Consider the following 25,373-nt stretch of genomic DNA (forward strand, 5'->3'; position numbering starts at 1 on the left):
TAATGAAAAATAAATTTCTCCGGTTCTACTTGGGATAAATCAGTGATTCAAACAGTGAAATGCTCTCTGCTTAAAAATAGGAAGTTTAACCAAGGGTTCTATGACGCGCTTTGCACTCTTAGCTAGTTTTTCCGCCAGCGTGTTGGACTCGACAACGTGGTAAACATGCAATGCCGTCTGGATTAATTATCCGTTTATTTCGTTTTTGACTAGTTGAAATAAGGGAATTTATACAACAGTGTTGCTTTGCTAAATGTGCAAATGAGACCTAAACCTTTCAAATGCACTGTAATGAGACTCCTCGAACGTGATTATAATTTCCATAAATCGTGATCTTTTCATTGTGATTGTAACGCAACGTGCGTTGCCGGTCATAGCAATAAAACACTCATTCACGTATATCACTAGCAGATTGTCGGCCTGTTCATGATAACTTTACACAGACAGCAAAAATTACTCAAAAGAAGGAACGAAAACCATTCGAACCGAACTAACAATGCCTTTAACAAATTACAGAGTCTAAATAGTTCGTTAGTGGGATTGAAAGCCGACATGTTTCATATTTACTCGCAAGAAAGCAAAAGTTTTGTAACGAGCAAACAGTTTAAGTGGAAAACATAATTTCAAATTCTTCGGGAAGCTTGAGAATTAGTTTAGAGAAAATGTAGGCAGAATTACGCAGTAGCAAACAAAATATTCAAAAGAAAAGGTCGCACCTCACGCAAATATGCAAATGGCGAGTCGTTGATCTCACATGTAAACAATAACCTATTCGCGTTTACATTTGCAAGCGTCCGCAATTTTCGCCACTAAACTTAGGAGAAGTTTTACCTGCGTTATATCTTTTGATCTTCCCACAGCCATAAATAAATCAGTACCGAGTCATACGGCAAAATAACATTTCTGCAAAAAAAAATTAACATGCAGTGCTGTCGTGCAATTACGCCAGTGAACGCAAACTAGGAGAATATTTTTTTCCCTGACACTTTCAAATCGGGTTTTCAAAGAGTATTCAGAACATTTCAAAGGGGTTTCCAATGTGTTCCGCATTCCAAAGAGTTTCAAAGCATTTCAAAAGGGTTTCCAAAGGGTTTCAAAGCGTTTCAAAAGAGTTTCAAAGCATTTCAAAAGGGTTTCCAAAGGGTTTCAAAGCGTTTCAAAAGAGTTTCAAAGCATTTCAAAAGGGTTTCCAAAGTGTTTCAAAGCATTTCAAAAGGGTTTCCAAAGGGTTTCAAAGCATTTCAAAAGGGTTTCAAAGTGTTTCAAAAGGGTTTCCAAAGGGTTTCAAAAGGGTTTCAAAGTGTTTCCAAAGGGTTTCCAAAGGGTTTCAGAGTGACCTCAAACCCCCTGGAAAACGCTTTTGTGGATAAGATGTGTTTTTGCATGGAGGGTCACAAATGGTATGTGAGAAGATCTGATCCCAATAAAGTTCAGAACAGCCGTATTCATTCTTCTATAAAAGAGGAGGAAGTATTCATATATTGGGTTTACTTTGACATTTTCTGTGGGTTAGGCTGAGGATTTTAGTTAAATGAATGAGATGAGCCTTGAGGTGCGAAACACTTCGTGAGTTCGTAGTATGCAAATGCAACAAGATATTTTTATTTTTAGTTAAAGGTAACTTGATACTTTTGTTTTTCAAAAGGAGTAAATTCAATAGAGGTCACGAATTGTCACTTGTAGTTCTTAGGACATGTTTTAGAGGGGACGAGACTTTAGATTTGAAACAGTTCTAACGTTTACAATAGTAAGTGCGGGTAACGATTGTTTTGTTCTTGTTGCATGCAAATATAACAAGATATTTTTGTTTTTTAGTTACAAAGTGTAATGTGACACTTGTTTTTCACAAGGGAGTAAATTCAATTAGAGTGGACGAATCGTCACCACTCTTTCCCACGAGATGTTTGCTATCTTTAGTGACAAATGGTAACTTAACATTTGTTTTTTATATGGGAGTAAATTCAATTAGAGCTGACAAGTTATTGGCTATTGTTTCCAGGATATTAAACAAAAAAGCTTTCATTTCTGGACGGTTTTTATGTCTCTGCAGTAGCAGTTTAATAGTTTTATTTGATGACATTCATTTCAATCCGATATTTCTTAAGGTAAAAAGTATGAAAACTGCTCAAATGTTCTTTGAAGACTGCGTGGCACCAAGTTAAAGTGCAATTTAATTCAATCAGACTTTCAACGTGTCAGAGGTTTTTTTCTCTTTCTTTCTATTTTCGGTGAAGTTGTGTTTTGTTGTGTTGTGTTGTATGAAAAGGTAAACTTACGTCTCATATAAAATGCAAAAAAGTCCCTAAATTAACTTGAGTATTTTTGAGCAAAAATTCCTCTTGGGAGTTGGAAGGGTTATGTGATTGGTGAGTGAGGGAATTATGCATGTGCACGTGTCACACCGGGTTGTATCAAAGAACGAATCAAATTGCCTGTTAGAAAATAAGATGGTATCTACATTAATCTGGAGACATGTCAGATTACTGTAGTTTGTTCAGTCAAACATTTTATGGCTCACTATTTAGCTATCTTACCATGACTGATGTAACATCGCAACCAAAGAAAAAATGTCAAATTAACCAAATCATTACTGTTCCATGAATGTTCCTATCTCTGACACTTCACACAAAAAAATAACTCTTGCATGCCTTGCGTGCCTATGTTTTTTTTCTTGATAAAATGTAAATTACACTTGTACTGTTACTTTGCACATTGTATCCCTAAATTGGCTGCCTGTTAATGACAGTCTTTACTTGAACAATGCCATAATGATCTTTAAAAGTGCTAATAAACTCTTCCCTGAGTACTTTATCACAAAATTTACTCCGTGCTCACAAATTGACACTAGAAATATTAAACAACTTGGTCAACCGAACATTTGAAGGTGCCGTCGAACCACCGAACAGCGGTCCTTCACCTGCCATGGGGCTACCCTCTGGAATAATATAAGATCTTCAGACTCTGTCATCATTTTAGTAAAAGAATTGTTTACCTACTTTTTTCTGATAAATCTATGAATTTGTAAAAAGTAAATCCAATCTATTGTATGTCACTAAGTTTTTAATACATATTTATTACCTTAGTTATTTGGTTATTTTTTTGGTTACAGTCAACTCCTGATAACTCAAACCTTCAGGGGAAATAGTAAAATGTTCGGGTTATCAGGAGTTCATATCGAGGGTAAAATTATATAGAAAATGGTCTGAAGGGAAATGAAAATTACTTCGAGTTAGCGGGGGGTTCAAGTTAGTGAGGATTCAAGTTGTCGTGGGTCAACCGTATTTCACTATGATAGTTATGTAGTCTTGTAACTGAAAAACCCTTGTAGGGATTTGCAATAAAGTATGTATCATATTTGTATGTATAGTATCTCTACTGTATTGTATTTTGTGCATAAAGAGGCAATAAAAAATAATACCTTTTCATCTTTTTCTTCTTGGGCTTACTTCACAAAGTGCACTATTATACAATTGTCTTTTTTAAAAACTTAAAAACCCAGTGAGAATAAAATCTCATTGAGAGCCTAAAAAAGAAATTACCATTTTAGTACAGCAGGAGCTTCCTGAGACTACAGGCAGAAGCGATGTCTTGTCTGGCAGATAAATTTGGCAATTATGCACACAGAAACCGCAGCTTTGAAACGTTCAATATTTTGGCGCTTTCTTGACTTTATCTCTTATAAAATTTAATTTCATATTTTAACCTCATGTTCGGAATTTTAGGCTTTTTAACTCATTCGTTGTGAGGCAGAATGAGTTGTTCTGGACAGTGGGAAAACAGCGTTAGCAGAAATCTGCGTAGACGGAAATGGCCGCATTAGCACAAATAGCAGAAGTGACGTAAGGAAATGGGATCAACCACTGACCACGTAGTAAGCTGTATAGCAATTTGTCATGAACAGCAAAAACAAGCTAATTAGCCCCTAAATTGCAAAATACCTCAAGGTAATGTAATTGTAGGTATTCAGTTCTTTAGTAAATAAAATTTGTCAAAATTGTAAATGTGTTTCTTCTCATAAAATGAGCCCGCATACCTATCTCCCAACCTCCCCTCCAGGGGCTGTTTTTGTCAAGACAGCCATATTGTTTGGCAGGAAGGCAGCCATATTTTTTAGCAGGAATTTTGACTTTGGGCTTTCACACATCATTTCGGTAAGTAAAACCACTATTTCTGCCATTATTTCATTTTCTCTAAAACATACACAAAAAGTGAAGCGACCTATAATCTTATTAAAGCTGTTTTAGGGTGCAATCAACAGCCGCGCCTATATATTTGTGGTACAGTTGCCGTACAAGGCCCAGCTATCAAACTGCCAAACATAGTTGCCTTACAAACTTTTAATATGCAGTTTTGTAGTGTAATGCAAAGCCTTATCCGCTACATGCAGGAGAAATTTAACTCAATTGTTTTCAAAGTACGCTCGTTTGTTTCCCTTTGTTGGTACCAGAACGATGAATCACGAAGTCAAGTTGATGATAGTCATGATAGTGGAGCAAAAACTCTGCCACAAGAATGCATATGTGATGACAAACATGTTAACTACTTCGGATGGCAAAAGTTTTATTGCTTACACACACACTGATAATGAATGAAATCTAGAGCTAAACCTACAAGTTTTTATGCTTATGTAAATAATAGAAAGTTCCAGAAGCGTCTCTGCATATATTTGGGCTTGCGGGACAATGCATGCTAATTATCAAACACTCTACATTATGACTATGCCTGAAAGGTGATAGAATGAATCGAACTACACAAGCTGATTATGTAATATCTCCCCTCTGATCGAAAATAGCTTAAGGCCTTAACTGAAATGCTGAAACTAATTAAATTGTCTCTATAAGTTTTTTAGGTCTTGTAATCACACATCTTGGTCGTTCACTGCTAGTGCTCTCGTCACGCTTTACACTTGCGGCAGGTATCGGAACAGTCTCTTGAGATGGACGAATGAAGCGACGATTTCTCACTAACTGGGCTCCATTAGTAGTTTCGACACTGTACAATCTCGGTTGAGACGCTACTGGCGTTTTGGTAACGGTTGCTGGGGTCCATTTGTTACACTGGGGGTGAACTTGTATGTACACTCTCTGATTCTGTGGCAGTGAAGGTAGATCCCTTGCAGTCTTGTTGTAGTGCTCGCACATTTTGTCCTTGTCTTTCACCATTTGCTCTCGGACAACCTGACAATGGGGATTCTGGATAGGGGATCTGGTTGGAAGTAATGCTCTGTACTTTCATCCATTCAATAGCTCTGCAGGTGACGGTATGCTGGTAGTAAGGGGTGTGGCTCTGTAGATCAACATAGCTAAGTTTGGATCATGTCCTGTGGCTGCACACTTTCTCATGCACTGCTTGACCATCTGCACGATACGTTCAATGAAACCATTACTCTGCAGGTAACGAGGGCTGGACGTGATGTGGTCGAATCGGTACTGGTTTGCAAAGGCTGCAAATTCCTTTGACGAGAATGGGGGGCCATTGTCTGTCATAATGGTTTGAGGTACTCCATATTCGCTAAACATCTGCTTCAGAATCTCGGTGGTAGCGCTTGCAGTGCTGCGTACTTTTCTGACCACAGGAAACCTACTGTAATAGTCTGCTATCAGGAGATAAGTGGTAGACTGAAACTCGAAGAAATCAATTCCTAACTTCTCCCAAGGTCCTTGAGGAACTTCATGGGGCAACAGTGTTTCACGTTGTTGGCTCCTCGAAAACGTCTGGCACACTTCACAGCTCTGGGCTGTCTGTAGTAAATCTGAGGTTATTCCTGGCCAGCATACTGCTTCTCGGGCTCTCAGCTGCATCTTCTCAAAACCAAAATGACCTTCGTGAATGGTTTGGAGGACTCCGCTACGCAGTTTCTCAGGAACTATGGCCTTTGAACAACAGACCATTCTCTGCGCTGATCTCTTCTCTGTACGTCCAGTAGTCTACAAGAAGTGGGTGGCAATCTTTCTTTAATTCAGGCCAACCATTTATTACCACTTACATTAGTAAGCCGGAAATAGTGTCTTCTGCAGTTGCGCGTCTGAAAACTCCAATTCTCGTGGAATCGGCGGGGATTTCGTCTGTGAGCATGTGAACTGGGATGAATTCTTCGTCATTTTCTCCTTCTTTAGGTGTTGGCTGAGGAGACACTCTGGAAAGTGCGTCAGCTACGACATTATCCTTTCCTTTCAGGTATTCAATGCTCACATCATACTGGGATAGTCTCAGCAATAGCCTCTGAAGGTGTGGTGAGTTAGACACTATGGATTTCTTCCACACACTGACCAATGGCTTGTGATCTGTTTGCACCGTCGCTGTGTATCCATACACATAATGATGAAATCTCTCAAGGGCAAAGACGACACTGAGCAGCTCTCGTTCAATGTTCGAGTAACGTTGTTCTGTCTCAGTGAGGGTTCTTGATGCGTAGATCACAGGCTTACAATCTTGGAGTAGGACTGCTCCTAAGCCTTTCTTGGATGCGTCTGACTGAATAGTGCTAGCTTTGGACTGATCAAAGTATGCCAACACTGGTGCACTGGTAATCTCCTTAATAGCCTCAAATGATGCTTGCTGCGAGCTCTCCCAGGTAAAGAGGGTGTCCTTCTTACAGAGCGCTCTAAGTGGTGCTGTTAAATCTGCCAGTGCTGGACTGAACCGGTTTAGGTAGTTCACCAGTCCTAGGAAGCTTTGCAGATCCTGAAGGTTCTCTGGTGGTTTCATTCCTGTAATGGCTTGCACTTTTTTAGGGTCCATCTTGTACCCGGCTGGGGTAAGATTTCCTCCAAAGAATGCACAGTCTTGAGACTTGAACACAAATTTGTTTGCATTGAAAGTGAGATTGTTAGCTCTCGCTGTTTCTAGCAGGGTGATGACTGCAGCGTCATGGGTAGTTTCTTCGTTGCCATGGCAAAGGATATCGTCAACGATTCCAGCGCTATTGGGGACACTTCTCAGCACTCTGTCAATTCTTTCCTGAAAAACATCTGCTACCTTTAGCCCAAAGGGTAGGCGCAGCCATCGGTACTTCCCCCAGGGTGTATTGAAGGTTGTCAGGAAACTGCTCTCTTTGTCAAGAGGGATGTGCCAATACCCCGACTTCGCGTCAAGCAAGCTGAAGTATTTGGAATGTGCTAGTTCCGGTAGGATGTCATCAACTGTTCTGCTGTACCACTGATTCCTCTTTATCGCTTGGTTGAGATCTTTTGGGTCAAGACATAGCCGTAAGGAACCATCTGGTTTCTTAACTGGGACAATCGAGTTGATCCACTCAGTGTGCTCCTTTACTTCTTTAATGACTCCAAGCTGTGTTAATCTCTTGAATTCTGCTTTGTAGGGCAGTTTCAGGCTAACTGCAACTTGGCGCAGTGGGTGTTGAACGGGTTTGTAGCCTTCTTTTAATTGGATACGATAAGGTCCACCTGGCAAAGTTCCTATGCCTTGAAACACATCAGCGTATTCCTGCAGTAAATAATCCTTAGTTGTAGGCAACGAGTGTGTCTTTCCATTAATAGTGATCTTCTCTTGAGAGCGCTTTTGGATCACTGGTACCACTGGATCAGTGCATTTCTGAACTCTTGGAATTGCTGGACCATTAGTGGTCTTCGCCGGCTCTTCTAGTGTGTCTTCGAGTGTCTTGATAGACCTATCTGTCTTAGCCCGGACAGCAGGTTTCTGGATCTCAGGGAAACTGACGTAATCCATGACTAACGCTTGCTTCCTGCCTAGGATCATATGACCTTGGCTGTCTGCGACTTTGCACAAAATTCTGAATGTCTTGTTACCATGATAAAGGTACACAATGCAGGATCCAAGGTTTTCCACTGGACTGTCATTATAGCCTTTGAGATTCACGGTTGGTTTGCCCAACTTCAAGTCGTCTCCGAAGAGTGCTTTAGCCTTGTACAACGGCAGAATGTTGCAACTTGCTCCGGTATCAACCTCAAAATCAATCTGGAAGATTTGTGATGAAGATTCCTGGCTACTCCATAACGGGCGGATGTGAGGTTCCGATTTTGGATGATTAAGACTTTCCACTGTTACTGTCTTGAGGTGATGAATAGGCGCGTTGGAGTAAACTGGCTCGTATTCATTCAGTACGCAGTCCACACACTCGGGAGCTGTTGCAGACTGGACTTGTAACTCATTGACATGTGCATCTTTACTCTTTGATCTGCACACGGAACTGTAATGCCCTTCCTTCCCACACTTGAAGCACTTTACCTTCTTTGCGGGACACTCACTTTTGGGATGTGACGGTTTCGCTCCAGAGTTGAAACAACTTTCTCTTTTGGACTTTACTTGTTTCTGATCCTTGGAACCTGTCCTTTGGGGCTGATAGTTGGAACCGGGTCTTTGGGGCTGCTGTCTGTTCCACTTGGCTCCTGTCTGCCTGTTTCCTTGGAGTTTATGAACTTCCATTTGTAGTGGATCGCCTTTGAATTCCGGTTGCATGTAACCAACCTGGTGTGCTGTGGCATCCTGATTCTGAGCGATTTCTATTGCCTCTTCTAGCGTCAATGCTGAGCCTTTCTCAATGCACTTGTAATAGGCCTCTTTGGAGCGTAGCTCAATTACTATTGCATCCTGAAGTAGTTGATCGCGGGCTTCTGGAGGATAGTCACACTGGTCGCACAGAATAGTGGCTTTGTCAATGTACTCTGCAAGGCTAAGATCACCTTGCTCCAGGCGGTGGAAGTTTGATGCAGCTGCGAGTGCGTTGGATTTCGGCTTTGTCCACTCCACAAACTTTTTTAACAACACGCTTGGATCTCCCTTCTGTTCCGTGGTGAGATTCAGTGACTTTATGTGCGTTCTTCCAGTTTTTCCTGCCCAAATGAGAACATAATTTGCTTTCACGGCTTTGCTCTTCGAAGCTAACGGACCATTCAAAAGGAGTTCACATTCCTCAACCCAATCTAAGCACTTTTGGTAACATTCGGGGCCCGGCGTGAAGTTTCCTTTCGGCGCTGGTAAATGCTCCAATTCAGCCATTGTGGATTGAGAGAATTTATCTTTCCGAAAAGCTGGCAGTGATTGCTGTTGACGTTAGTCTTGGCTGGGTTTGTAAAATCCTGACACCATGTTAACTACTCCGGATGGCAAAAGTTTTATTGCTTACACACACACTGATAATGAATGAAATCTAGAGCTAAACCTACAAGTTTTTATGCTTATGTAAATAATAGAAAGTTCCAGAAGCGTCTCTGCATATATTTGGGCTTGCGGGACAATGCATGCTAATTATCAAACACTCTACATTATGACTATGCCTGAAAGGTGATAGAATGAATCGAACTACACAAGCTGATTATGTAACAGAACACGCCGGTAAACAAATCAAGGAAACAATCCAGGTAAATAAAGAAATAACTAGAAGATCTCGCTTTCACCGATTTATTAATCAATTTATTAATAAGCCAGCACCATGGCATTTACAAGTCAAGAGACAGAGCAGTCTCGAGGATACCTGCAATGCAGTTGAAATGCATTTTGTGAAAGAGTAGAAAAGTCAGATAGTCAGTGCGAAAACTTACCCTCAAATTAGTTCCAAAGGCATTGAAACTCCATCAGTATCTAAGCAGGAAAAGTCATGTGTACCACAGGCTAACTTATGACCCGTGTGGCATCACACTTAAACACAAACAATTCAAAGAGTCTGTAAAATATACCTCCTGTTCTTATCAGTGGCTTTATTTAGTTTTTGTGCAAATGAGAAGTCCTAAACACAAGAAAGTACCTGTTGTTTGTCACATTACTAATCAGACTGGTTTAGCTAGATTGAAATCTTCCAGTGTAAAAGCATTGTGGGTGTCAAGTCGTATTATCTCACTCAGTGGTGATGTAGAGAAAAATCCAGGTCCTACCAATCAGAATAATAATAGCATAAATGCAAATTACCTACCTGTAACCAACACAGTTTCATTAATAGAATCCAGATTGTCTCGGATCGGTAGAGTTGCTATCGATGTAGGAGAAGCAGGCGATTGTTTCTTTCGTGCCATATCACATCAGTTGTTTGAGACTCCCAACTATCATTTGCATGTACGATGCCAAGGAATTCAGTATTTATTGGCTAACCCAGAGCTGTTTATAGAAAGCAATACTGAACAATCATGGCAGGATTATCTCAATCGTATGTCAAGAGAAGGAACATGGGCTGATGGAATAATAATAAAAGCAGTGATAAGTTAATAAAGATGGTGAATTTTAAGCTCGGTAATGAAATGTGAAGGTGAATTAATCAACATGACACGAGCGTGGGACAAAGAAAAATTCTGAGTCCCTGAGCTTAAAATTCACCATCTTTATTAACTTATCACTACTCACGATGAATTCGATAGTGTTGACCCTAGTAGTATGCAGGACACCTATCATATATGAACTCAGTTAAATGACCTTGCTCTCCATGAGTTCTCATAGCTCAGTGGATAGAGTGCCCGCCCGGTGTTCAGGAGGTCATGGGTTTGATTCCTGTCGGGGACTCAGAATTTTTCTTTGTCCCACGCTCATGTCATGTTGATTAATTCACCTTCACATTTCATTACCAAGCTTAAAATTCACCATCTTTATTAACTTATCACTACTCACGATGAATTCGATAGCGTTGATCCTAGCAGTATGCAGGACACCTATCATATATGAACTCAGTTAAATGACCTTGCTCTCCATGAGTTCTCGTAGCTCAGTGGATTGAGCGCCCGCCCGGTGTTCGGGAGGTCATGGGTTCAATTCCTGTCGGGGACTCTTTGTCCCACACTTGTGTCATGTTGATTAATTCACCTTCACATAATACAAGCAGTTGCTAATTGTCTTAATCTGACAATTAACATAACAGAATCATATGAAAACTTTTCTCCTCTCACAGTTATCCATCCAGTCGACTCTCAGGGAAACACAAGTTTATATTGGTCACACAGGAGAATATCATTATGTTTCTACTATAAATATTTTGAATTTACAATGTTACAGACAAGGACAGCTGTCAAATGATTGTCAAAATCAACAGTTAGTTTATGCAGTAAGAAATAATGATGAACAAGCAAAAGAGAAACAAAAAGCAACCGAGAGCAATAACATTCAAAGCAAGGGACTAAATACTGCTCATACAGAAAAACAAAATATTAAAAGACAAAAAATACAACCAACATCTCAAGCAAAACAAGCAGATAAAGTGACAAAATGTAATGCTTATATGAAACAGCTTATGCAAAAGAAACGAGAAGACCCGGGTTTTAAAGAAAAAGAAAATAAAAGAAGAAGAGACAAATCAAAAGCATCTGTATATGTGCCAAAAAATGGTAATAGAAACACTACCACTTATAATGCAGCAGCAGAAAAACTAATATCACCTGACAACAATTATAATACAAGTACATGTAATACAGTTAGAAAAAACAGTGACCAAGGAAGAGAAAAACAAAAAACATGCAAGAGGCATTTCATCCAAAAAAAGAGGCTAAATACCGCTTATACAGAAGTGGAAAACATTAAGACACGAAAAACACAACCAATATCTGAAGCAGAACAAGCAGATAAAATCACAAAACGCAAGGCTTATATGAAACAGCTTATGCAAAAGAAACAAGCAGATGCTCAATTTAGATGGAAAGAAAATAAAAGAAAAAGAGAGAAAGCAAAAACAAATGTGCCCAATAAAGGTAATACAAACAGTACTACTTTTAATGTTGCAGCAGCAAAATTAATATCATCTGACAATAATAACACAAGTAACAACAAAATAATCGACCAGTTTCACAAAAATATCAGATGTGGTCCAGAGTTCATATGTACGTGCTGTGATCAATTGTGGTACAGGTCATCAGTAACAAAAATGCAATGTTAACAATTATAGCAAATGCCCACAAAATATAGTTGAGTCTTGTATTACTGGTGTAAAAAGTGTTGATAATACTGAATGGATATGTTGCACTTGTCATTCAAACTTAAAAGACAGTAAGCTACCGCAGTGCTCAAAGGCAAATGGCATGAGCTTCCCTAAAAAACCTGTAGTACTTGATTTGACTCCACTAGAGGAAAGACTTGTATCACCACGTATTCCTTTCATGCAAATCCGTGAACTTCCAAGAGGAGGTCAGCTTCTAATTCAGGGCAATGTAGTCAACGTTCCAAGTGATGTAAATTCAACAGTACACACACTGCCTAGACCTATCAATGAGTCACAAACAATTCCAATAAAGTTGAAGAGAAGTCTGAGTTATAAGCACCATTATCAGTTCCAAAATGTTAGACCTATGAAAGTATTAGAAGCAGCAAAATATCTTGTCAATACAAGTGAGTTGTTTAAAAGTGAAGGTATTGAAGTACAAGATTCCTGGCAAAATAATATTAAATCTCAAAGAAGTGAGCAACAAGATTGGCTGGAATTTTTTCAAGATCATGATAATGACAAAACAAGTGGTGAAAATAGTGAAGATCAAGATACTGCAAATAGTGTAATCAAAACTGACACTAATATGAGTTCTAAGCTAGAAAGTAATGAAAATGATAGCTGGTGTGAGGTTCAAGAGCGCCCTTCTGGAGTCACAGACACTTTATTGCAAGAACCAGACATATCTGAAAATTCTGATAATGTTTTAAGCTTTGCTCCAGGAGAGGGAAACAAACCATTGGGCCTTTTTATGGATAAAGATTCAGAATTTTTGTCTTTTCCCACAATATTTTGTGGCAAACGCAGAACAGATAATAAAGATAGGAAGACACCGGTATCATACAGTACTGTTGCTAAGTGGGAATTGCGGTGCCAAGACAGGAGAGCAGCAGAATCACTCCCTAACTTATTCTATAAACTTAAAAAACTTCAAATTAAACAAATCAGGGATACTGCTTGCATTTCTTTACGAAAGTGTAAAACAAAAGGCAAAAAGTACACAGCAGGTGAACTTAAGACAGAAGATTAGATCAATAAACTTGTACATCTCGATGAAGGTTTTAGAGTTCTTAAGAATGTATGAGAAAGCCCAGCATATTTCCAAAAGTGTAAGAAAGATTTTTTTGCTATGATTTGTCAGCTTGGTAACCCAACCTGGTTCTGTTCTTTCTCAGCCGCAGAAACAAGGTGGACACATTTACTTGAGGCTTTGGGTAGAATCATTGAAAAGAAAGAATACACAGACGATGATATAAAAAAACATGAGTTGGCAGCAAAAATCAAATCTTATTCAGAAAGATCCAGTAACATGCGCCAGAAACTTTGACCACATGGTTAAACTTTTTATTCAGGATGTTCTAAGAAGTGATGTGATGCCAATAGGAGAAATAACTGATTATTTTTATAGAGTTGAATTTCAGCAAAGGGGCAGTCCTCATATCCATGGTCTCTTTTGGATTAGAGATGCACCACAATATGGTAAAAATTCTGAAAGAGGAAGTTGTTAATTTTGTAGATAAATATGTCACTTGCCAAAATGACAAAAGCATTGCTATGGAAGATCTGGTGAATTTACAAATACACGGGCATGCAAAGACATGCAAAAAGATGGGGCATCAAATTTGTAGGTTCAACTTCCCATTGCCACCTATGCAGAGAACTGTGATATTGACACCGCTTGATGATTCTGATACTCTTTGTCCAGAAAAACAAAGATATATTAAAGAAACTGCAGAAAAAATCAAGACTGAACTTGACATGATGAAATTTGGGGAAGATATCAGTTTTCAAGCATTCCTTGACAAATTAGGACTGACAGAAGAAAACCACCTATTGGCTTTAAGGCGCACTCTAAAACGTGACACACACTTTTTAAAGAGAAAGTCCTCAGAGATAAGGATAAATAATTATAACACTACATTACTGAAAGCTTGGCAAGCAAATATGGACCTCCAATATGTCTTAGATCCCTATTCATGTGCCACATATATCTTAGCTTATATTACAAAAGGGCAGAGAGGAATAAGCAGACTTCTTGAAAAAGCAACTGAAGAAATTAAATCTGGTAATCAGGATATTGCTAATAAAGTGAGACACATTAGGAACAAATTTCTTAATGCTGTTGAAATAAGTGCTCAAGAAGCAGCATACTTGGTATTACAAATGCCAATGAGGAGATCAACCCATGATTTTCAGTTCATCAACACTTCAAATCCAGACGAAAAGGCCTTTCTGCTAAAGTCACTAGATAAACTAAAAGAATTACCAGATAACTCACCTGACATAGAGTCTGATAACCTCATAAAGCGTTATCAGAGAAGACCAAAGCAGCTAGAAAATGTTTGTTTAGCTGATTTTGCTGCCTGCTTCAATTGTGTAAGAGAAAAAAGCTAGTAATAAAGTACCATGTACAAGCTCAAATGATTTTCTCCCAGAAACTAATGATGATGACATTTATGATACCATTGATAACACAAGTGCTAATAAAAATGAGTATAACATGAGAGGGGGTATTAAACTTGTAAAAAGATGTAAGCCCAAAATTATCTGCTTGATCAGATTTCATAAAGACAGAGATCCAGAAAATTATTACAGAGAACAGCTTATGCTTTACACTCCGTGGCGAAAGGAAAGTACTGATCTATTAGCAGAGTGTGAAACTTATGCAGAAAGATTTGAGCAACTAAACCATATTATCCACTGCAATAGTCAGCAATATGAATGTCATAACAAAATACTACAAGAAGCCATAGATGATTTCAACAGTGATTACTGTGACAGGCTTGATAATGTTGCACCCAATTAAATACACAACATAATAATGAGCAAGACAGTGCACAAAATCAGAAACCAACTGAATTGTTTGGCTGTTTTGATCCAGGCAACAATAAGCTTCATAGCCAGTATGACTTAGTTGATGACATTGGTATATTTCCTAGATGCAATGACCATGAAGAATTAGTTGTGAAACATTTATCTGATGCTGAATATCATAAGCTGGTACGCTCCTTGAATGAAAAACAAAGGCAGTTTTTCTATCATGTTCTACACTCTATCAAAACAAGTGACAAGCCTCTCAAGCTTTTTCTGTCACGTGGTGCAGGTGTTGGTAAATCAACTGTTACAATTGCATTGTATGAAGCACTGATCCGATACCTCAACAGCATGCCTGATGAAAATCCAGATGAAATTAAAGTACTTAAAGCAGCCTCTACAGGGAAAGCAGCCTTTAATATAAATGGAAACACTTTACATTCAACTTTTAAAATACCTGCCAATAAAGGATTTGAGTACTGTAAACTTGATAGTGACAGGCTAAACACATTGAGAACAAAATTATCCAAACTAAGAGTACTATTTATTGATGAGATCTCTATGGTAGGAAGTGGTATGTTTAATTTCATGAATTTAAGGTTACAACAAATAATGGGCACAAAGGAGCCATTTGGAGGAATAAGTGTCTTGACTGTTGGAGATTTGTTCCAATTAAAACCTGTTTTTGATAGCGGGATATTTAAAAATCCCAACACATGCTATGGTGTTTTAGCAACAAACTTCTGGATAAAATACTTTACCTTATTCGAGCTAACACAGATTATGAGGCAAAAAGATGATAAGCATTTTGCAGAGCTGCTCAATCGTTTGAGAGAAGGAAAGCATACCAAGGATGACATAATAACCTTAACACAAAGGTGTCTGCACAATATGATATCAGAAGTAAATAACATGTATCCTAAGAATATCACTCATTTATTCACTACAAATGCATCGGTCAATACCCACAACAACAGTATACATATCTCATCAAATTCAAATAAAGCACAAATCAAAGCAATAGATATTGTCATTGGAGACATTTCTGATGATCTGAAAAAACAAATGAAAGAAAAAGTGCCAGATGACCCAACTAAAACAATGGGCTTATACTCACTTGTCCAAATAGCAACTGGTGCAAAGTATGATTTAACAAGCAATATTGATGTTACTGATGGACTGACAAATGGTGCAGAATGTATTATAGAAAATATAGATTATAGGGTCGTGAACTCGAGCAGACCAAGTATAATATGGGTATCTTTTTCTGATCCAGGCATTGGCAAAAAAACAACGCTGAGAAAACTGCCATCTCTATCACAATAAAAATATTGAACAAAGTTGGACACCAATTTTAGAGATCACAAGGCAATTCAGAATTAACAAGAAAACCCAAGTACACATTCTCCGCTGACAATTTCCATTAAGACCTGCAGCTGCAAAAACTATTCACCGCTGTCAAGGTGACACTTAAGTTGCAGCAGTTGTTGATTTCCCATCTTCAACAAGAAAGCATATGCACTATGTTGGCTTAAGTCATGTTCGAAACAGTTCAAATCTGTATATCATGAATTTAAATGAGAATAAGATAAAAGTAAATGAAAATGTGGCACAAGAAATGGAAAGACTAAGAACTCAAGTAACTCCTACTCCAGTGGCTACACTTCGAAATACTGATTCATCACTATTCACAGTCATATTCCATAATGTTCGATCTTTACATTTACATATTAATGATGTAAAGTGACTACAATGTACTAAAAGCTGATGTAAACATTTGTGTGCAAACAAGGCTTTGCTTAGTAGATACAAATGATGACTACAATTTACCAAGATTTCACCTATACAGAAATGACTATAGCCAGTCAAATATCAGAAGTTCCTATGGTAGTGCTATGTATGTAGCTAATAATATTCTTTGTTCACAAATTCCATACAGATTTAACTACAACCAAGTGGAAATTACTATCATTGTTAATGATAATCCAATTAAAGATCTACATGTCATTGGTATCTATCGCTCTAAAAGCAAAGTTACAATACCAAAGCTTATCGATGCTCTAAAACATCTTCATGATACAAAACTAGCTAATGTTGTACCTACCCTTCTTCTTGGAGACTTCAATATAAACTTGCTTGAAGATAAGTCAGACAAAAAATCGCTATTAAAATATTTAATTGAGCATAAGGGATACACACAACTAATAACACAATTCACAACTGATTATCGCACATTGATAGACCATGTTTACACAAATGTACCCCATCTTGTTACATCATCAGGTGTTCTTTAATCATATTTCAGTGATCATAAACCAATTTTTGTCTCTCTGACATCTATGTAATCATGTCATCCTCTTCCCTAAGTAAGTAGTTGTAGTAGTTGCTAAAGATATGATGTCCCAAACCCAACAAAGAATACAAAAACAACACAAACCAATTCACATAATGCACAACATTGGGGGTGTTTACAAACACCCCCATGGCTTAATAAAGGAGAAAGTCCTATTTACATACAACAGGTAAGATACAGACTTGTGCTGTAGAGGGCTTTTATTAAGTGGATGCACAAAGCAGTGCTTTTTATGTCTTTACATTAATCAATTTAACCTTAATTTCTCTCTTTAACTTCAGGTTAATGTTATGGTTCATTACGTCATACTATTATGTATTGCCCGGATGTGAGCCCGCAGTCTTGTACACGTGAGAAGACAGTTTTGAGTTCTGCCGTCTTGTGTGTTGTTGTAGTTGAATGTCTCATTCGAAAACATAACATTCTGGTGACAAGGACCGGATCATGCCGAGCCTAGGTAAAATAGAAGAGTTTGATCCAGACTTGACTAACATCGATCGCTATTTGGAGCAACTGGAACAGTATTTCGTCGCGAATGGTGTTCCAGCAGATTCGACAGACAGGCACAAACGCAGAGCAACACTGATTTCTGTTATGGGCGCCAAGGCCTACGATGTCCTTTCGGACCTATGCTCTCCGTCGACTCCTTCACACAAAACGTACACTCAGCTGGCAACTATCCTGAAGGACCACTTCGCACCCAAAAAGCTGGTAATTGCTGAACGCTACAGATTTCACAACTGCACGCAACGTGAGGGAGAAAGCGTGTCTTCGTTCGCAGCCAACCTAAAACATCTGGCGGCCACATGTCAGTTCAGTGCTCACCTCAGCGAGGCCTTGCGCGATCAACTCGTCTGTGGACTTCAAAGTAAAGAGATTCAAAAGAAACTCCTGACAGAGGAACACAATTTTGATGAAGCACTGAAGAACGCCCTCAGCCTCGAAGCTGCTGAAAAAGATGTCGCTGTGTTCTCTCACGAATGCTTGACTCCAGTAAACAAACTTGGAAAAGGAAACCGTCAACACTCCCGTCCACCCACACATCCAAAGTCTCCTGCCAAGGGCCAAGGCAAGTGAAATTCTCTTCCAAACAACTCACACAACAGCACTTCAGCATGTTTGAGCTGTGGGAAATCTGGTCATCCACAATCACAGTGTAAATACAGGCAGTATACTTGTCATTTCTGTGGTCAAGATCTGGTCACATTGCTGTGGCATGCAAAAGCAAATCTGCGAAGGTTCACAAGGTTGAAGAGCCAGAGCCACCCCAGGGCACTTCTGCATCTGATTCAATGGATCCATTTTCGTTCTCATTTTACAACCTCTGTACAGAGAAAAATGGCATTGAAATACCAGTTCAGCTCAATGGAGTTAACCTCTTCATGGAATTAGACACTGGGGCCAGAGCTCTATCATTTCACAAGAGACATTCAACCAACATTTCTATGGAACCCCTCTCAAACCTTCCAGCACTTGTCTACACACCTACACTGGTCATCCAGTCTAGGTCACTGGTCAATTTCATGTGCACCTCAAGTACCAAGACCAGAGTGCAACCTTGCCACTGCTAGTCGTGGAAGGTTCTGGACCGTCCCTTTTTGGGAGAGATTGGCTGACCCAAGTGAAACTCGACTGGAAGAAAATATGCAGCATCCGTGTCTCTGACTCTGACCTGTCACAAGCTGTGAGGTCGAAATTGCACACTACAATTCAGTCCCACCCCAATGTGTTTCAGCCTGGCCTGGGAACAATCAAGGGTATCACCGCTAAGCTAGAAATGAAGCATGATGCTCAGCCAAAATTTTGCAAGGCACGCCCAGTACCCTACACCCTTCAAGGAGCAGTGGAAGCAGAGTACAGCCGCCTGGAATCTGAAGGCATTGTCGAAAGGGTAGAGTTCAGCGATTGGGGCATGCCTATGGTTCACGTTCCAAAGGCTGACGGCACAACACGGTCATGTGGTGATTACGCTGTAACTGTCAACCCACAACTCAATGTTCCACGGTATCCAATCCCACTACCTGAGGACGTTTTCGTCAAATTGCATGGAGGTAAGCGATTCACCAAATTAGATCTGAAGAGTGCATACCAACAGCTGCCATTGGACCCAGATAGTCAGCCGTATGTCACCATCAATACCCATCGGGGTCTCTATCGCTACAAAAGGTTGCCCTTTGGTATTGCTTCATCCCCTTCTATATTTCAGCGCACCATGGATATCACCCTCCAGGGTCTTGAGAATGTAGCAAGTATTCAGGACGACATCCTTATCACAGGAAAGGATGATGAACAACACATCATGAACTTGAACCTTGTTCTAAAACGCCTGGATGACTACGGGCTGAGACTGCAGCTTAACAAGTGTAAGTTCATGCAGAAGTCGGTCCCCTACATGGGCTGTATCATCTCCGCAGAAGGTATCTCACCAACTGAAGACAAGATAGAAGCCATCAAGCAGGCACCTCGCTCCGAGAATACCACTCAGCTGAGAGCCTTCCTTGGTATGGTTAATTACCATGGCAAATTCATTCACAATCTTAATTCCATTCTCCAACCTCTCAATCAGCTGCTTCAGAGGAATCAAGAATTCACATGGTCCCCCCAATACGAGGAAGCCTTTAATAAAGCAAAGTATTCACTAACAACTTCTGCACTGACCCTAACCTCAAGCCATACTTCCATCACAGACACGAGCTCTCAGTCAAGCAAGGCTGCCTTATGTGGGGTATGTGAACCATCGTACCACCAACCTTATGACAACCCATCCTGGATGAACTGCACAGAGCACATCCTGGAATTGCACGCATGAAGGCAACAGCACGCAGTCATGTGTGGTGGCCAGGAATAGACAGCGACATTGAGGAGACCGCTCGCAGATGCCAACAGTGCATTAAGACAAGAAAGCTCCCCCAGTTGCACCACTATCTCCATGGTCATGGCCCACCGCTCCATGGCACCGTATACACATTGATTTTGCTACTCATCACTCCAATCATTATCTCATCGTGGCGGATGCACACTCTAAATGGCCGGAAATAATTGGTCCTATGAAAACTACCACTGCAGAAAGCACAGCCAACGCCCTGCGCAGCATCTTCACAAGATATGGGCTCCCAACTCAAGTAGTAAGCGCCAACGGTCCACCCTTTTCTTCTGCTGAATATGGAGAATTCCTGCAGCAGAACAGTGTTCAGCGAGTACTTGTCTCCCCTTATCACCCATCCTCCAATGGATTAGCAGAGAGATTTGTTCAGACCTTCAAGCATGCCTTGGATTCATCAGCCTCAGATCCTGCTCGCTCTACACAGCAAAGGATACAGAACTTCCTACTATCTTATCACAGTACACCACACGCCACCACTGGAACTTCACCATCCAAGCTTTTCTTGCAGCGAGAGCTACGAACAAGGCTGTCACTCACTAAGCTAGACCTCAGTAGTCACATGGCTACACAGCAAGGCAAGATGAAGTTTTACCATGACAGGCATGCCAAGTTTAGAGAACTGTCTGTGGGCGACACTGTTCTGACACATGATCACTTATCAAAGCAGAAATGGCAGTTGGGTAGTGTTGAAACACAGTTCCCCACATTCTTATCAAGTCCAGTTGGATGACGGCCGAATTTGGAGACGCCATGTGGATGACGTTCTTCAGAACAATCCCACCACTAAACCAGCAGAGCCTCCCACATCATCTCCGGATGAAGTACTTCAACCAAGTTCTGTTGTGGAAGTCTCACATTCTCCAACCACTGTTACACCTGAGTTTAATGTTCCAGTTCAAGAAGACTCAACCTGGATGGAGTCACCACCCATAGCTCCTGTCACTCCCGAACTACGGAGGTCCACACGTGTTATAACACCTCCGCAGAGACTGATTGAACAGATGTGACATTACTTAAGAAAAAGAAAACGTTGCTTCGTTTCGTGACATTGCTCAAGAAACTTGTTTAGTTGTTTGAACTGAGTTTGACTTGCAGCTAGGTTATTTGTACAATCAGGAAGACTCACAAGGACTGTCTTAACTCTTATTTATTTCTTTTTTTTCTATGTTACTTGTACAACATATCTCAGTGGAGGGGTGTTATGGTTCATTACATCATACTATTATGTATTGCCCGGATGTGAGCCCGCAGTCTTGTACACATGAGAATACAGTTTTGAGTTCCGCCATCTTGTGTGTTGTTGTAGTTGCATTTGTCATTCAAAAACATTGTTGTAAATGAGAAAAGACGGTTGCCTGCAGAAATACTAGGCTTTAATCACCAAATCTCTGTCCTTACAAAACATGGCGGCCAACTGTAATCACGAGGCAATCACAAGCATTGCAGGCTCGCACAAGAAAGCTGAACATACTACATGTATGACACAATAAATTATAATATAACGCAAAAACTCGCAGTGTTCAAGTCACGCAAAACTCGCAGTGTTCAAGTGTCTAGAGGGCCTTCAAGAGGGCCTTTTACAATGTCATTTACACCACATTCACCCTGTCCTTTAAAGATTAAGTCTAACTACAGGACGACGAACTCGTTGGGAGCGACGTACAGGTTCTGAATTCAGTACTGGTGTAAGTTCAGGTTCAAGTTCAGGTTCGGGCACAGACGATGGTTCTGCATCAGGCGTAACACTCACATGTGTGTCAAGGGGCAAGTTCTCTGCTTCCTCTGGAATACATTCTGGTGCTGGCTGGGCCTCGACAACTTCTATGTGGCCCTTGGGTGCAAGGTGCTTTGTGGCCACTGTCGTCTCCCTACCGTCAGGATAGCGCACATGCGCATAGTGAGGGTTTGCCTGGAGTAGTTCCACTTCATCGACCAAAGGGTCCATCTTACTTGTGCGTACCTGGCGTTTAATGTACACTGGGCCAGGTGTAGCTAGCCAGGTGGGAATGGGGGCGCCAGCTGACGATCGGCGTGAGAAACCAAAGAATTGCTCATGTGGAGTTTCATTGGTGGCAGTACACAAAAGAGAACGAACAGAGTGTAGCACATCGGGGAGGACATCCTGCCAGTTCTTGAATGGTAGGTTCTTGGATTTCAAACTCATAGTAACTGCTTTCCATATCACACCATTGCATCTCTCTGCTTGCCCATTTCCTTCTGGATTGTAACTGGTAGTTCGGCTTGAAGCTACTCCTTTTGAAGACAGGAATTCCCGTAACTCTCTGCTCATGAATGAAGCTCCGCAGTCTGAATGGACATATGCTGGCATTCCAACAAGTGAGAACAGCGATGTAAGGCACTTAATGACTGTGTTCGTGGATACATCAGGACATGGGAAAACAAATGGGAACCGGGAATACTCATCAACAACCATAAGGAAGTACTTGTTTCCGTTATTTGTCGGAAGAGGGCCTTTAAAGTCGATGTTGATCCTCTCAAATGGCTGAGTGGCTTTGATAAGGGGAACCTTCTCTGGGCGATGGTACTGAGGTTTACATTCACAACAAATAGGGCACCGGCTTGTCATCTTCTTAATCTCATTGAGGGAATAAGGTAAGTTCTTGGTTTGCACAAAGTGGTTTAGCCTGGTGATGCCTGGATGGCAGAGTGCTTCGTGAAGCTTAAAGAGGGAATCTTCAGTGGCCATGGCACACGTAGTCCTGGACAGTGTGTCAGCTGCCGGGGTGATAGACGATATCAAAACTGAAGCAGGAGAGTTCGAGTCTCCAACGCAGGAACTTCTCGTTCTTTATCTTTCCGCTGTGCTGCTTGTCAAACATGTAGGACACCGATTTCTGGTCAGTTTTCAGGATGAAGTGTCTTCCAGTAAGGAAGTGTCTCCAATGCCTCACCGCTTCTATTATGGCCTGGGCTTCCTTCTCTATGGATGCATGCTTCAGTTCACTGCCTTGAAGAGTTCGCGAGAAGAAGACGACAGGTTTTCCATTCTGGTTGAGAGTGGCTGCTAGCGCTACTTTGGACGCATCAGTTTCGACTTCAAAGGGAATGGTCTCATCAATAGCGGTGACAACAGCTTCTTCTATCGTCTTCATGAGACTTTCAAATGCTTCAACAGCTGGCGGAGGCAGAGGGAACAACCTGCAAGAAGCAATTGGCTTGATTCGATCCGAGAACCTTGGGATTCATTGTGAATAATAGGAGAATAACCCGAGACACCTGCTCATGGACTTTGAGTCATGTGGAATGGGGAGTTCACGCAGGGGCCGTAGACGATCAGGATCCGGCCGTATGGTACCCTCCTCGATGATGTATCCGAAGATGGGGAGACACCGGGTTGAGAAGATACACTTTTCAGTGTTATAACAGAGGTTCTTGCGTTTGGCAGCTTCAAGAAAATGTTCCATGTTAGTGTCATGGTCCTCTTGGTCCTTGCCGCAAATAGTAACGTTGTCAAGGTAAGGGAAGCTGGCCTCAAGATCATTCTCATCTACAAACTTCATCATCTCTCTCTGAAAACAGGCTACTCCATTGGTGACCCCAAAAGGCAGGCGAGTGAACTGATAGAGATTTCCTCGAGCTTCAAAGGCTGTGTAAGGCTTGTCTTCCTTCTTAAGCGGTACTTGGTGGTACGCACTACATAGGTTGATTGTGCTAAATACTCTGTACTGGGCCATCTTGTTGACCATGTCGCTTATTCTGGGCAATGGGAAAGCATCTAGAAGTGTGAACCTGTTAATTGTTTGCAAGTAGTCGATCGCTAGCCTCTTCCTGTGATTCTCGTCTTTAGTCACTACGACTTGTGCCCGCCATGGTGAAAGGCTTGCTTCGACGATGCCTTCTTTGAGTAATCTTTTCACTTCCTCGTCAATAAAAGCAGAATCCTCTTGGCTGTATCTTCGAGACTTTGAGGCAATTGGATGGCAGTCTGCAGTCAGATTCACAAATGGCTCAGGTGGGTCTATATTCAGTTTACTAAAACCACAGACGGCCAAAGGTGGTTCAGAGCCCCCGGAATGGAAAGTGACGCTTGAATGCTGGGATTGGAAATCAAGACCAAGGATTAGGTCAGCACAAAGTCCAGGCAAGACGGACAGTTTGTAATCTGCATATTTACGTCCTTGGTAGGAGAGATCAGCGACACAGGTACCGGTGATACTAACTGTACGAGATGCTGATGTAGCCATGGATACTGTACCAGATGAAGGATGAATGGTAAGAGCTACTCTCTCTACCAACCTTGGATGAATAAAGCTTTCAGTGCTACCACTATCAAAGAGGGCTTTGACCTCCAGTCCTTGGATGATTACAGTTCCTGAAGACTTTGAAAGGGATTCAGGGGCACCAACTGTGGCAAGTGTAGGAGACCAGGCTGCAGCTGAAACTTTATTCTTGCTCATCTTCTTTCCACGGCAAACTTTTGCAAAATGGCCCTTCTTCTGACAATTAGAGCAAACTGCATCACGGGCAGGACATTTTGAATGAGGATGGTTGCTGTTTCCACAGAAGAAACAAGTAGTCGCTTGAGGTGAGCCATTTGATCCTACCGCGGCTAGCGTGCTGGGATCTATCTGTTCCTGATCCACCGTAGTGGTGGGTGGAATGGCTGCATTGACAGATGAAGGAGGACCACGGTAGGACTCGGAATTACGCATAGCCAATTCCAGAGAACGAGCTTGATCAAATATGGCCTTCAAATCTAGCGTATTATTCTCCAGTAACCTCTGGCGGATTGAAGGTGACCGTAAACCAGTGATAAAAGCGTCACGGATGCTTTCTTCGCAATATTTAGAAGCAGTGACACTTTGGAAGTTGCAATCCCTGGTAAGTGTTTTCAGAGCTTGGAGGAATTCGTCCAAAGTTTCGTGAGGTTGCTGGCACCTCGTGGCAAGGATATGGCGGGCAAAGATTTCATTCCGAGGTTTCACAAAAAGAGCTTGTAATATTTCTACGGCTGCCTCATAGTCGGTGCACTCCTCGATGTGTTGAAAGATTGAGGGAGAAACGTAATTCGCCAGTACCGAGAGCTTGTCGAGTTCTCTTTGTGGTAGGACAGCCAAAAAGTTATCGAAGGTTCGTTTCCAATGAAGCCATTCTCTCGAAGCTTCACCACTGCTAGGGTCCATTTCCAGGTGCTCCAGACAGAGTACTTTGTCCATCGAGACTGGTGATTAAATTGTTGTAAATGAGAAAAGACGATTGCCTGCAGAAATACTAGGCTTTAATCACCAAATCTCTGTCCTTACAAAACATGGCGGCCAACTGTAATCACGAGGCAACCACAAGCATTTCAGGCTCGCACAAGAAAGCTGAACATACTACATGTATGACACAATGAATTATAATATAACGCAAAAACTCGCAGTGTTCAAGTCACGCAAAACTCGCAGTGTTCAAGTGTCTAGAGGGCCTTCAAGAGGGCCTTTTGC

The 25,373-nt window shown here is 41.0% G+C and overlaps 3 protein-coding genes and 1 pseudogene across 3 annotated transcripts; 1 reads left to right on the plus strand and 3 right to left on the minus strand.

The window, feature by feature from the left end:
• Nucleotides 1-7,765: 7,765 nt before the first annotated feature.
• On the minus strand, nt 7,766-9,006 carry LOC149111124 (uncharacterized). The gene is made up of 2 exons (XM_089292383.1): nt 7,927-9,006; nt 7,766-7,813 (listed from the first exon to the last, which is right to left on the minus strand). Exons 1-2 carry the CDS (start codon nt 8,977-8,979, stop codon nt 7,766-7,768), a joined length of 1,101 nt encoding a protein of 366 aa, XP_089148509.1. The 5' UTR covers nt 8,980-9,006.
• A 4,312-nt stretch (nt 9,007-13,318) lies between these two features.
• LOC149111125 (uncharacterized) lies at nt 13,319-16,109 on the plus strand (annotated as a pseudogene).
• A 5,168-nt stretch (nt 16,110-21,277) lies between these two features.
• LOC149111126 (uncharacterized) lies at nt 21,278-21,871 on the minus strand. Its single transcript, XM_089291723.1, has one exon. The coding sequence runs from the start codon at nt 21,869-21,871 to the stop codon at nt 21,539-21,541; it is 333 nt and encodes a 110-aa protein (XP_089147849.1). The 3' UTR covers nt 21,278-21,538.
• A 787-nt stretch (nt 21,872-22,658) lies between these two features.
• LOC149111127 (uncharacterized) lies at nt 22,659-25,103 on the minus strand. Its single transcript, XM_089292384.1, has 2 exons — nt 23,164-25,103; nt 22,659-23,085 (listed from the first exon to the last, which is right to left on the minus strand). The coding sequence occupies exons 1-2, from the start codon at nt 25,101-25,103 to the stop codon at nt 22,659-22,661; spliced, it is 2,367 nt and encodes a 788-aa protein (XP_089148510.1).
• Between the last annotated feature and the right edge of the window lie 270 nt (nt 25,104-25,373).

This window comes from Orbicella faveolata, unplaced genomic scaffold (assembly GCF_042242905.1).
Source record: "Orbicella faveolata isolate gen_17 unplaced genomic scaffold, um_ofav_v1 contig_24, whole genome shotgun sequence".
In the NCBI taxonomy this organism is placed as follows: Eukaryota; Metazoa; Cnidaria; class Anthozoa; order Scleractinia; family Merulinidae; genus Orbicella; species Orbicella faveolata.

Excerpts from the sequence above, each read along its gene's own strand:
- LOC149111127 (XM_089292384.1), bottom strand. The coding sequence starts at position 25,103 with ATGGACAAAGTACTCTGTCTGGAGCACCTGGAAATGGACCCTAGCAGT. Across the intron at positions 23,086-23,163 it reads GACTCAAAGTCCATGAGCAG|GTTGTTCCCTCTGCCTCCGC; the intron begins GTGTCTCGGGTT and ends TGCTTCTTGCAG.
- LOC149111124 (XM_089292383.1), bottom strand. The coding sequence starts at position 8,979 with ATGGCTGAATTGGAGCATTTACCAGCGCCGAAAGGAAACTTCACGCCG. Across the intron at positions 7,814-7,926 it reads TCTTCCAGATTGATTTTGAG|TCCAGTGGAAAACCTTGGAT; the intron begins GTTGATACCGGA and ends CTATAATGACAG.
- LOC149111126 (XM_089291723.1), bottom strand. The coding sequence starts at position 21,871 with ATGGACCCTTTGGTCGATGAAGTGGAACTACTCCAGGCAAACCCTCAC.